Source organism: Chionomys nivalis, chromosome 1, assembly GCF_950005125.1.
Source record: "Chionomys nivalis chromosome 1, mChiNiv1.1, whole genome shotgun sequence".
Taxonomy (NCBI): Eukaryota; Metazoa; Chordata; class Mammalia; order Rodentia; family Cricetidae; genus Chionomys; species Chionomys nivalis.
In genome coordinates, this window is record NC_080086.1 from 118,120,293 (window position 1) to 118,132,919 (window position 12,627).

General features: G+C 47.8%; 1 protein-coding gene across 1 annotated transcript in view; it reads left to right on the forward strand.

The window, feature by feature from the left end:
* Positions 1 to 1,142: 1,142 nt before the first annotated feature.
* Kcnk12 (potassium two pore domain channel subfamily K member 12) overlaps positions 1,143 to 12,627 on the forward strand; it is a 63,202-nt gene continuing 51,717 nt past the window's right edge. The window contains exon 1 of the mRNA XM_057779688.1: positions 1,143 to 8,364. Within this exon, the coding sequence (XP_057635671.1) occupies positions 7,974 to 8,364 (391 nt within the window). The 5' untranslated portion in view covers positions 1,143 to 7,973. The remainder of the gene's footprint in view (positions 8,365 to 12,627) is intronic.

The following is a 12,627-nucleotide window of genomic DNA, read 5'->3' on the forward strand; positions in this document are numbered from 1 at the left end:
TGTACTTGTGTGGCAGGCTGGTGAGCTGCCTGGTGTGAGTGCTGGAACTGAACTCTGCTCCTCTGAAAGAGCAGCAAGCACTTTTAACCACTGAGCTATCTTTCCACACCCCCAAAAGACATCCTTTAAAAACCAGTGACTAAAAGAGAGCTGGGTAGCTATGCTATTCTTAGACAAACTAGACTTTGAGAGAGAGAGAGAAGAAAAGAGAGAAAGGAAGATTGCATATTAATAAAAGAGTAAATTCATCAAGAAAGCCTAACTCTCCTGAAATATAAACACCAAATAATAGAGCCCTGGAATACACGACAATAAACACTGACAAATTTAGAGGGAGAATTACAGTTTTACAACAACAGTTGGGGACTTGGATGCCCCACATCCAGTAGTCAAAAGCACAGCTAGACTGGCAGATAGACTGATAATCAACAGCAGCACCTTCCACATGAGGTTTACTCAGTCCAAAAACCCTCCCTTTTAAGTGACAATTGTAAGTCAGTGCAGGAGCAAGGCAGCATAAGTGCTATGTGGTTGCCTGTGACCTTGCATCCCTTGTGACACTACATGTCTATTGCTGATCGGATACTGCTTCCCATGAAGATCCACACTGGGTATCAAGGATGTACTCTTCTCTGGTCATAAACTGAGGCTTCACCTTGTCTTCTGAGGACAAGTGACTCCAGGAGGTCAGAGCTATGGTACACCCGTCATCAATTATATCCCGTGACATCCACTCACTTAGCCCTTGTGTGAGCCCCAGGCTTCGGCCAGCTTTCTCTTTCCTCAGAACAATTTCTCCTCAGGGGGCTGTTAAATAGCTCCTAGCCCACAGTCTGTCCCTTCCATGCCCTTCTCTTTAACAAGTCTCCCTGGCCACACACTGGATCAGCTAATTGTCTCTGCCGCCCCACCCATTGGCTTCCCCCTTCACCATTCTGTGGGACTGGCAAGAAGAAACATTGGCCAAATCTCTGAGGAAAATACAACCTAATTTCAAGACAATGTAGGAAAGACCTTTGAACAACCAAAAAGGAAACATAAGCAACCTTTCATAGGCTAGAGACAACCAACTTCCTCCAGTTTTTAAAAATAAATTTTATTATAAAAAAAAACCTTTCCAAATAAAGCATGACACACCCAAATTAGCCATAGCCAAAGTCTACAGAGCTTAATGAACTCAGACACAGTTAAAATTGGCATCGAAACAGAAGCTGTGAAGCTTCACATGAAATTTTACACTTTCAGTACTGAATATATTTTATGCATGTATCCACAACCAAATCAAAAAAAAAATTCATGACAGAATTAGAACTAGAAAAACAATTAGCTCTATATTCTTTCATCACTTGAGCCCATTACCCAAATCCACTTCTTCTTTTTCCACTTACATTTCACACCAATTCTTCTAAGCTTCTTCCTCAAAACAAAGAGTGAAGAAATTCATTCTATGATGTCAGTATCATCTTTATACCAAAACTAACTAAAGACAAATAAAAACAACTACAATTTCTTTGATGACCATAGATGCAAATTTTTTTAACAAAATACTTACAAACCAAACACAGGAACACATTAAGGAAAGCTTACATTATGACCAATTGGGCTTTGTCCCAGAAAGTCAAGGTTGGTTCAATAAGCATAAATCAATGTATGTACTACACCATATAAACAAACTCAATGACAGAAGCAATGTAATTATTTTAATTGACACTGGAAAGGCATTTGACAAAGTTCAACATGCTTTTGTGATAAAAAGCTCCAAAGATTTTAGGAGTGTATGAAATACTCTTCAAAATGGTAAAGGTTCTGTCCAGCAAACCTTTACCAACATTATATTAAATAGAGACAAACTGAGAGCATTTCCTGTACAATCAGGAATAAGGTAAGGTATCCGCCCTACTCTCTTTATTTAGTATAATGTTCAAAATCTTAGCTACAGCAGTGAGATGAGAAAGACATAGAAGGGGAGATAGGAAGAGAAGACGCCAACCTAGCCCTGCTTCCAGATGGCACAATTCTCTCCTTCTCTTTATTTGGTCTATTAGAAAACCCTTGGGCCTAATAAGCATAGTGAAGTTGTGGGAGAGAAAAAAAATCAATACATATAAAACATTAGCCTTCATTTATACTAATAGTCTACTCTCTGATAAGTAAATTAGAAATAATATTGCATTCAAGTTAATTCCCTCAAAATAGAGTATTTAGGAATAACCAAAGAGGTGACGGTCTCTGCAATGAAAGATATTGAAAAAGAAAATCACAGAAGGTATTAAAAGATGGGAAAATATTCCATATTCCTGAATATTTCTGAATATTAATTCACAGAATTAATACTGTGAAAATGTTTATGCTGCCAAGTTAATATACAGAATTAATGCAATAGCTATCAAATTATCATGTCATATTTTACTGGTCTAGAAAAAAGTATTTATATAGAACCAGAAAACACCACAAATAGTTGAAGCAATCCTAAGGAATAAGAACCATACCAGAGTTACAACACCAGACCACTATACTATGATGCTGAAGTGATGTAGGCGTGAACTCCAGTGTCAACAGATGGTAATGAAGACAGAAAGTGTCCGTGAAGCAAGGCAATGGCCCCAGAATAGGAGGAAGTTTACCAGCTGCACTTCAGAGAGGGGCGGACATCCAGGACTGGTAAGGAACTGCAGATAATTGTTTGAGCAGTTCTGAGGAGAGCAAAAAGGTCTGGAGGTGCGCAGCACATTTTAAACCTGTTGCTTGGAATGCAGTATTCTAACAAAACTTTGCCAACACAGATTAATTTTTTAAAAGAAAGCATTTTCTGAAATAAATTCCTTTGTTCAAACTAAAATTTATAATCATTTTTCTCTTTACCACAGCTAAACTGGCTCAAATTCTCCACGTTTTTGTTGGTTTTGAGAGAGAATCGTGTGTAGCCCAAGCTGGCTGCAAACTCATGATGTATTTTGAACATCTGATCCTTGCCTCTGTTGGGGTTACAGACATGTGCCATCACAGGGTGTTATGGAGTGGCTGGATTGAACCCAGGAGGCAAGCTCTCAATCAACTGAGCGACACCAGCCCCCTCTACACTAGTCTATTTTTTTAATAATCATTTTTCATTTGGTATGGATGTGCACATCTTTAATCCTAGCACCCAGGAAATAGAGGCAGGTGAATCTCTGTGGGTTGCAGACCAGCCTGGTCTACAGAGTGAAGGAAGGAAGAAAGGAAGGGAGGGAGGGAATGAGGGAGGGAGGGAAGGAAGGAGGGACGGAGGGAGGGATTATTTTCCTGGGGGGCGTGTTTTTATTTGTTTGTAACATATTCTCACTATGCAGCCAACCCGTTCTGAAATTTATAACCACACCGCTTCACCCTCCTCATGTTGTGATTACAAAAATGGGTCACTGTGCCTCGTTCTACTATTTTTTAAATAACAACTTGTCAAATCAATTACCCTTCTGCTTCTTATACAGCTTTATTGAGCTTTAGTTCACATAACTTGTAATTCCAAGATTTCCAATACACAACTGGATGTTTTTGAGTCTCTTGATAAAATCATATATCATCACTACAATCGACTTTAGAATATTTCCACTGCCTTCACACAGAAACTTAACCATCATTCCTTCTCATCCACCCTGGTTGTAGGGTTTCTATCGCTGTGAAGAGGCACCATGACCACAGCAACTCTTATAAAGGAAAGCATTTAACTGGGGCTGGCTTATAGTTTCAGGGGTTTAGTTCATTATCTTCATGGTGAGAAGCATGGAGGTGTGTAAGCAGATATGGTAGATGCTGGAGAAGGAGCTGAGAGTTCTATATACAGAGCAGCGGGCAGCAGAAAGACAATTCCACACTGGGCCTGGCTTGAGCATCTAAGACCTCAGGTCAGGCCCTAGTTCCTCCAACAACACTACACCTACTTCAACAAGGCCACACCTCCTAATAGTGCTGCTCTCTATGAGCCTATGGGGCAATTTTCTTCAAACCACCACAATCCTTAACCCCAAAGTGACCACCGAGCTGCTTCTGTCTTTGTGGATTTACTCATGTTTGGACATTTTATAAAACTAGAATTCATAATATATGGTCTTTTGTGATACTTTTTTTCCTTGTAAGTACTGTTCTTTCAAGACTGTTATATGTTATTGCCCATGTCAGTGCTCCACCCCACTCACTGCTGGGCGTTCTGTTGCATAGACATACTATGATTTTTTTTCACATATTAGCTGGCCTAACAGTTCCCACTTGCTACTGCTGTGACTGTCAGCGTTTCTGTATGTGGTGGATACAAAATTCTGTGTCTCTTAGCTGTATGAAGACGCCAGTTGAGTTTGAATCTGACTTTACCCAGTTTTCCTGGTTAACACTCCAGCATTATGTTCCCCCTTACAAAAGACAGAAAGGGAGGAAGAAAAGAGGAAGTGGAAGAAGGAAGAGAAGTTGTGTCCATCCATTTGTCCTGCTGAAGTTCCTGAGTACATGACAGATACAAGAAGGCTGGGGTTGAAATGACAGCATCAAAGCAATTGGGTCAGAATCTCCTACGAAGGGAAAGCTTTATGAGAAGAAGAAAATCTGGGTTGGCAAGGCAGCTCATGGGCCACGCTGGAGGGGAGCGTGGTCCTAAACCTGATGACCTGAATTCACTCTTCAGAGCCAACATGGTAGAAGGAGAGCACCAACTCCCAGAAGTGATGTGTGCGCGCACACAATCACATCAAATCAGAAAAGAAAAGAAAATCTAAGCTGACTCTACATTTGACAAGCTGAAGAAGAGGGGCCCACAGCATAATCATGGTCTGGTGAATGGGTTGCAAAACAGCTTGCTTAAAGAGTAAGAGGCAGTAGGCAAAACGAGGATGAGACACCCCCACCCCTAACTCTGAGAATCACATAATTAAAGGCACAGAACCACAAACTCAAAGACTTAAACACCAATTTTGTATAATGTTAGGAAATCATTGAGAGTGAGGTTTAGAGGCATCAGTCCCATGACTAGACTGAATGGGCAGGATGATTGGCAGTTAGGATGGACCTATATGGGGAAATTTTGCCACAGCAAGCCCTATCTCCAGGGCTGTTGTGACAATTCTGGGTTGAGGTAAAAGCACTGAAGATAGCCAGCTGGCACAGTCACTGGCTTAGATATTGATTTAGTGGGCAAAAGCCACATTCATCACGGGGCTGGTTCCCTAAAGGACCCACATCTATGAGCAGGGGACTCATCATTTCTCTATTACATAAGGAGATTTGTCACTCGGTGTTGAAACTGATGCCAAGGGTTCTCTGCTAATCAAGCTAGAATCACAGGTTGGAGGACAGGGTGGGCCCTCTGCCAGCTAGGCAAGGAGTTGGACCCAGAGGCACAGGATATTGCAGTCAAACATGCCATCCCTGCTCTGGGAATCCAGGCAAAGCCGGGAGAGGCCTGTCAGTGCCTTTCAGCTGTGTCTGGAGCTTCCATGGACATCTCCTGAAATCACACCTGTCAAGGCTCTTTCCGGCTGACCAGGCAAGTGGAGTTCAGTCCCAGAGGTTGCTATCTGCAGCGGCTGGCTGGGGAACAGTCAGCTGAGGTGACTCCTGCAGGAATCTGAGGGGAGACAAAGGCTTGGGAAGAGAACAGTTGGCAATAACAGTAGTTTGCGGTGGTGATGGTTGGCGATTGGATAAAGCTCCCACTGTGCTCCACAGTGAACCAGGGTGCTCAGGGCTCTCAGTGGATAAGCCGTTTCCTCCTTAAACCACAAGTAGCCATCCAAGCCTGGAGGCGGCGGTGGAGTGGATTTCTCCCCACCTGTGCACATCAAAGAGAGCATGGGGTCCTCTACCCATACACCGGAGCAGCAGTCTCTAAGATACAAGCCTCCATTACCCCTGGCTAGTCATAACCCACATCCCAAGACAGGTGCCGCTCAGCATTCCACACCTCTCCAGCCCCCAGTGCATCTGTGCCTCTACACTGGGTGGAGGGATCCTAGCTTCACGGCTGTTCAGTGAGGGGTCCACCTTAAGTACCACCAAGCTTCAAGGACCACTTTGAGGAGATCTTAGCTTGGCATTTTCCTATGGTGGAGGCTAGCGAGCCTGGCCTTGGGCTGGGAGCAAGACGGAGGCAGCTCAGTGTTTTTGCCAGAGTTCTTGCAGACACCTGGAGTGTCTAAGAAGTCACCATCAGTATTTTTCTTCCCTGTTATCTATATCATATCGTTATCAGGATCCGATTCGCGGCCAACAAAAGAGGGAAGGGGGTTAAAAAAAGAGACTAGCTACCCAGAGAGGGCAGTATTATCTGTCTATATCGAGAGCGTTCCTTGCTGCACAACTTTATGACCTCAACCAGACTGGGTTCTGCCGGGCAGGGAAGGACTGGCGACTGTGTGCACCACTCACTATCTTTCCCCTCCGATATAGGGCGGAGTAGGCTTCCCTAGGGCGTTCCAAAGCACACCGTTTCTCCTAGCGAGTTTCTTCTACCCTCCTCTCCCTCCACTGTACCCGCGGTATATCCAGACTCTCGTCCCTCGGGAGGGTGAGCTAGGGTAGCAGAGAAGCCCCAGCAGTGTCAGGCCTATGATCCTCCGGCTCTGGTGGCCCCAAGTCCCCCACCTGCGCGTGACTCCTCCTCCCGTCTCAGTTCCGCAGCGTCCGCACCCTGGCGACACTCTGTTTCGGCCACCGCACCTGCGTCAGGGTGGAGTAGGGGACAATCTGGAGGTAGAAGGGGAAACAGGGAGGGTCTGGGGAGCACCACGTTATCGGGTGAGCAACCTCGCCCGGGGTGGCGGAGCCCCCGCAGCCTAGAGCCTCCCACCCGAGTCTGCGGCACTGATGCGCTGTCCGCGGTGCTGACGCCGGCCGGCCGCTCGGTCGGGAGGAGGAGCAGACGCCCTGGTTCCCTTGGTGCCCAGAGTCTGTCCTCGGTTCCCAAACCGTGTCTTTTACCCGAGAGGACTTTGCCGGAGTCCGGGCGCTGCGGTTGGATTCAGGAACAAAAGAGTGAGCAAAGGGAACTTAAACTTCAGGCTGGAGCCCGAGAATCGGAAGTCGGGTTTGACTCTCGATAGCCCCCGCAGCCCCTGAGACCTCAAAGCGCCAAGTTGAGCAAAGTTTCCCAGTGGCTTGAGGAAGGAAGAGATTCCGGAGCCCAAGCTCAGGGAAGGAAGGACGCGGTTGTCTAGCGCGCTGACAGCCAGCGCCGCAGTGGGACACCTGCTCCGGTGGGACGCGCTGGTGCCGCCAGAACGACCCGGAGGCGTCGCAGCAGCCCAACTCTCCACCCCTTCCTTCCTTCCCTACTCACCCCTCCCCAACACCCCGCCCCGTGCTCCGGTGACTCCGCCTTTCCGTGCCGGGTAGCTCTTCGGTGGTAGCAAGGAAGGGAAAGGACCGCTTTCCCGGAGGACTCGGCTCGGCTTTGAGGCTCCCAACCCGATACCGCCAGCTCAGTCCCAGCGGTGGAACAGGATCGCCTGCCAGGCTGCGCCTAGGCGCCACCGAGCCCCAGCAACCTCATGGGACGCTCCAGAGGACTCTCTCTGTGCCCTGCCACCGTGTTCCAATCCTAGGCGTCCAGACTCCACGGCTCAACCTGTCCGCAACCCCAAGGCCTGTCCGGAGAGGAGTATGCGGCCCGGGGCCCCGTGGACTCCGGCCACCGGGCGGCACTGGCCTAGCTTCGGAGTCCAGAGCCCGAGGGCAGCAAGTGATGATCCGCGGGTGGCTGTAAGGCGTCGGGGAGCGGAGAGAAGCGCTCCAACTCGGGTGCCCGCTGGGCCGCACGACCCGCGGTGTGTGGCCTGAACGCCCGGCAGGAGGCGGAGGCTCCCTGCCGTCCCGGTTCCAGGGAGGCTGCAGAGGGGCTCCGCGGCGGCCCCAAACCTCTGGCCACCATCCTCACGCTTCTGCTCCTACGGCGGGGATGTCACGGCCCCGGCTCCGAGCGCCGCCCCAGCCCCGGGGTTGAGCTGCGGACCATGTCCTCCCGCAGCCCCCGGCCCCCGCCCCGCCGCTGCCGCCGCCGCCTGCCGCGCCCCTCCTGCTGCTGCTGCTGCTGCCGCCGCTCACACCTCAACGAGGACACCGGGCGCTTCGTTCTGCTGGCCGCGCTCATCGGCCTCTACCTGGTGGCGGGTGCCACCGTCTTCTCGGCGCTCGAGAGCCCGGGCGAGGCGGAGGCGCGGGCGCGCTGGGGCGCCACGCTGCGCAACTTCAGCGCGGCGCACGGCGTGGCAGAACCGGAGCTGCGCGCCTTCCTCCGGCACTACGAGGCCGCACTGGCCGCCGGGGTCCGTGCCGACGCCCTGCGCCCGCGCTGGGACTTCCCCGGAGCCTTCTACTTCGTGGGCACCGTGGTGTCGACCATAGGTGAGCGGCGCGTCCCGCGCGTCTTTCCTCTGCGCGCTTGTCACTCGCTGTCCTTTCCATCGATCTGAGGATGGGCCCTCTCTGATACCCTTTGCTTACTTTTGTCTCGCTCTCCATCCCCTGGGCCTCCTACTTTTTCCCTTGCATTCGGAGCGAAAGGTGGTCATAGTGTGTCAGCTAGGTGCCAAGCACTCTGAGCCCTCCATGTCCAGGCTCTGCTCCTTGGTTTTGTGCTCTGTAAGGGGGTTTGTGAGAGAAGCGTGTGTCAAGGGTTGCTATTGCCCACCCCACCCAGGCCTCACTATCCTCAGCAGGTGATTATAAAAGCCATTTCTTCGTCCATTCCTAGCATTTTTATTTCCTCCTGACCACACTGCCCCACCCCCTCACAGTAAAGTCCGTTATTCCCAAGCCAGTCCTTCCCCTGAGGTGTTTTACACCATTCACCTTGGTTGTCCCCTTCCCACATCCCTAACTTCTCCGAGTTCTTGACCTCTTGTCTTTGTTCCCCTCTTCGCAACCGATATTGGTGTCGAAGGACAGCCAAGGGATAGTCGCCTTTACGTTATGCTTTGGGTGTAAACAGCTCACGTTTGCTTAACCTTGGGGGGAAAGTGCAGATTCTTGAGACCCCAGCCCTCCTTTTCAGCTAGATTGAAGTCGCCTGGCGCTCCTTCTGGAGAGACCATTTCCAGCCACCTCTGTGTCCACCCCCTCCCACCTACTCCTCTTCTCAGGCGTTTGGAAGCATAGGAAACAGCCACCTTCCCCCATTTATTTAGCTAAACAGAGAGCAGAAGAAACATTCTTTGACAAGACTTGGTTGTGTCTCACTCACTCCTTTTTGTGTCTCAGGGTAAGACAAGCACTTGCTGGTCACACTAGTCATCCGAAGACATTCTATTCTGCTGGTGCAATTGGGGAGGAAGGGGCTGCACTTTCAGGGCAAAGAAGTGAGGAACTTTTTAAACACCCTTTCCTCGTGCCAGTTCAGAGTGAGGGGCATGGACTCCTGCCTACTGCTACCTTGGAGGCCGGGAGAGAGGTAGCAGGTTTGTTCAGGATGTGCACAGAGGCAGAGGTCTCTCTACATCTCTCTCCCCGTGTGTATGTACATCCGTGAAAGCACTCCCTTGCCTCCAATCGTTTTTCCCCCGTGTCATGCTTTGGTCTGATTATTTTAAATAGAAAAGGCAAATATGGACTGAGTCCAAAGTCTACACAGATTAGATAAAAATACCCTTTAAAAATATATCATGTTGTTATGGTGATTGAAGATATAAAATGACCCCCCTCAAAATCCCCTTTTAAGAGCTGCATCGAGTTGCTATAGCAACTTGAGGGTTTTTTTTAAGTGCTTTAAAAGTACTAAAGATGCTTAATCTTGGAGGATGACATCATGTATTTATAGTTCATTGTTGACATGTACTCTTCTCGTAAGCACTCCCAGTGGCTTCTTCTACATATAGGTGCACCTATACCACAGTATCGTTCTCCCAGTGACATGTTCTAGCTTCCTGATGGAACTGCAAGATAAACGGAAGGTGTCGCCAGTTTCTCTTCCCCTACAGTCTGTGAATCTATCCAAAGAGACTATATCTGTGACCTGTGCTCACTCTGTGTCTCTCATGAGCATCGTTGTCCTTCATGCTTCGGGGGCTTCCCCTCTTGTTTGGAAATTGTTTCATGCCTCAGTCTTTAATCCACCATCAGGATTGGGTAGGCAGGCAATGTCGACAGGCTACACCAAAGCTTGTGGCTGTGTTAGCAAGGACCTAGCAAGTTGCTTCTCAAATCTGCAGGCCAACGCTAGTACCAGACTGTGGATGGCTCAGGATTGAACTGGCCCTCTGCGGGGACATCAAAACTGCCATATGTGTAGTGTCTACCAGCTGCCTGCCTGCTGCGACACTTGGGGATAGTGGTTTAAATTGGTCCTCTTAATGTCAGCCAGTAAGTTCTGCTGAGTCCCCAGCCAGGGTGATTATTCTTTCAGCCTTCTCTGTGAAAGATGTACTTGATTGAGATTTCAGTGCAGACCTACATATGGCAGCTAAGTTTCTGCTTATATATGTCCTTCCCTTTAAATATCCAATTGTTATTATTACTGATGTAGTTGTGGGTGAAACCACACAGGGAACCAAAGCTCAGTCATAGATGGATAGTTGGGGTCCTCTAGTCTGCCCCTCACCTGGGAAGAGGAAGACTTTCATGTTCTGGGTTTTACTCGATCAACGAACACCACAGGGTGTGTGATTCATGCAACAGTGTGGGATTCAGGGATCCAGCTACGTACTCCACCTAATGAAATGAAGACTTTTGGTGTTTATCTGTGTAGTTTTAGTATAGACAACCCTTCGCTCATGTCATAACTATGAAGTGTTGTGTGTGTCAAGCCCAGTGCTGCGGTTTTAAAGGTTAGCCTTTGTTTTACATGTTCTGTAAGCATGCTTTGCTGTGAGCCGCTGAGATACATCATATGTTAGCCATCCTCACTACAGATGACCAGAAAGAAGGGACCTTTGGTCAAGCCTGTGTGATATAGTATTAGGAGATTTATACAAGGTCACATGGTTAATGAAGGATTCACCTCAACCCAGAGCTGAATTTGTGTGGTGTATTTTACAGTAATTTCATACACAGAGCAGTGGGAATATCCTTATTGGAAACTGAAATACTAATAATGTGTATCTTCTTGTATGTGTGTCTGTCTGTCTGTCTATATACATGCATAAATCTGACACTAAGATAGGAACTAATTTGCTAGTCAGGCCAGTAACTGATTAAGTATAAAAAAAGCTCAAAGGGGTCACACAGATATTCCAGGCAGATGAGTTAGAAGTTGCTGTAGGCCATAGATAGGCAAAAGCCAATACAAACTACAGAGAATCAGAGAAGGGCCCTAGCAAGCAGAGGACAGTCTGGAGAAGTGTGGTCCAAGGACTCTCAGTCCTAAGAGCACATATTCAGGGGAAGCAACAAAAAAGACAGGGATTGGCCTTCAGTAGTAAGCAGTGTAGAGGAAGGTTCAGGTTGGCCACACGCATTCAAGGTCAGAAGGAACATCGCAGAGAGGGAATATTTCTCCTAACATTTGGCTTGATCAGGGCTCCATATCCTGAGCTGGGCATCTTGCACCTGTGTAAGCACACACGCGTTCACACAGCACAGACCCCGCGGGGAAATGCGCCTGTGATTATTCAGCTGTAGTTGAAAGTCTGAGGAGCTCAAGCAAAATGTTTAACAAGTCCACTTTATACTCTGGATTATTCACAGATTGCTCACACAGATCTGAAAACCCGGGTAATTCCTGCTTCTCCCATTCACTCTCGGTGACATATTTCCTGCAGGGTGGGGGATTAAGTTTAGTTTAATATGAACATGTTGGTGTCTGCAATCCTCCATTTAACAAACACCCAAAGCAACAGCATTCAAGGTGGGTGCAGCGCGGCCTTTGATACACAGCTACCTGTGTCATCTGGTATCTGCAGTTCTCAATCGTCTAGGCCCGGCTGTGTTCTTAGCAGCAGCACTCTGGCTTGGAGAAACTCAGAACAGTCTAAGGAGTATTAATCCGTCATCTCACATCTTAAAGGCTGCTTTATTGGTTTGCTTTGGAAAGATTAAAAGGAAGCTTTCCCTTGGGGCTCTCATTATGTGTCTGCTGTCAGATTTACACATACAGGAGAACATATTTAAAAGTCTCTCTCAAATGGCAGCTTGGTCGAAACAGAAATATTTTTGCTTCCTTTTATTAGGTTTCCTGGCAGAGATTTTTAGCTGTAAAGCTAAAATCATGCCGGTAGAGACGATATGGGGTAGGTACGAGAGTTGTCGCTTTCGGCTCTGCATGATTTAGCTCACTGCTTTCAGAATTATGCACACTTGAATATGTGGTCACAAGACTGGTAACAAGTCCTAACTCCACTTGCAACCCCTCCCTTTAAAAAGCAAAAACATAGGTTTTTAAAATGGTTTTTTTTTTCTGCAGAGTAAACTAAGACATTATAAGACCAAATGTCACTACCACGATTCATTTGGGTTTCTTCTAGCATGTATGTAGTAGAACCGGAGGTGGGGTTGACACCTGGAGTGAAGGGGGGCCTGACGTCGCTCATTTCCTTTTCTCGTTAACTGCCTGTGTTGGAACGTGAGGCTGTGACCGTTTCGAAGGATACTAGGGAGACATACATTGCATGTGACATCCATCTGGAGATGAATAGGAAATACATTCCTATTCTCTGTGTCCCCCCCGCCCACACA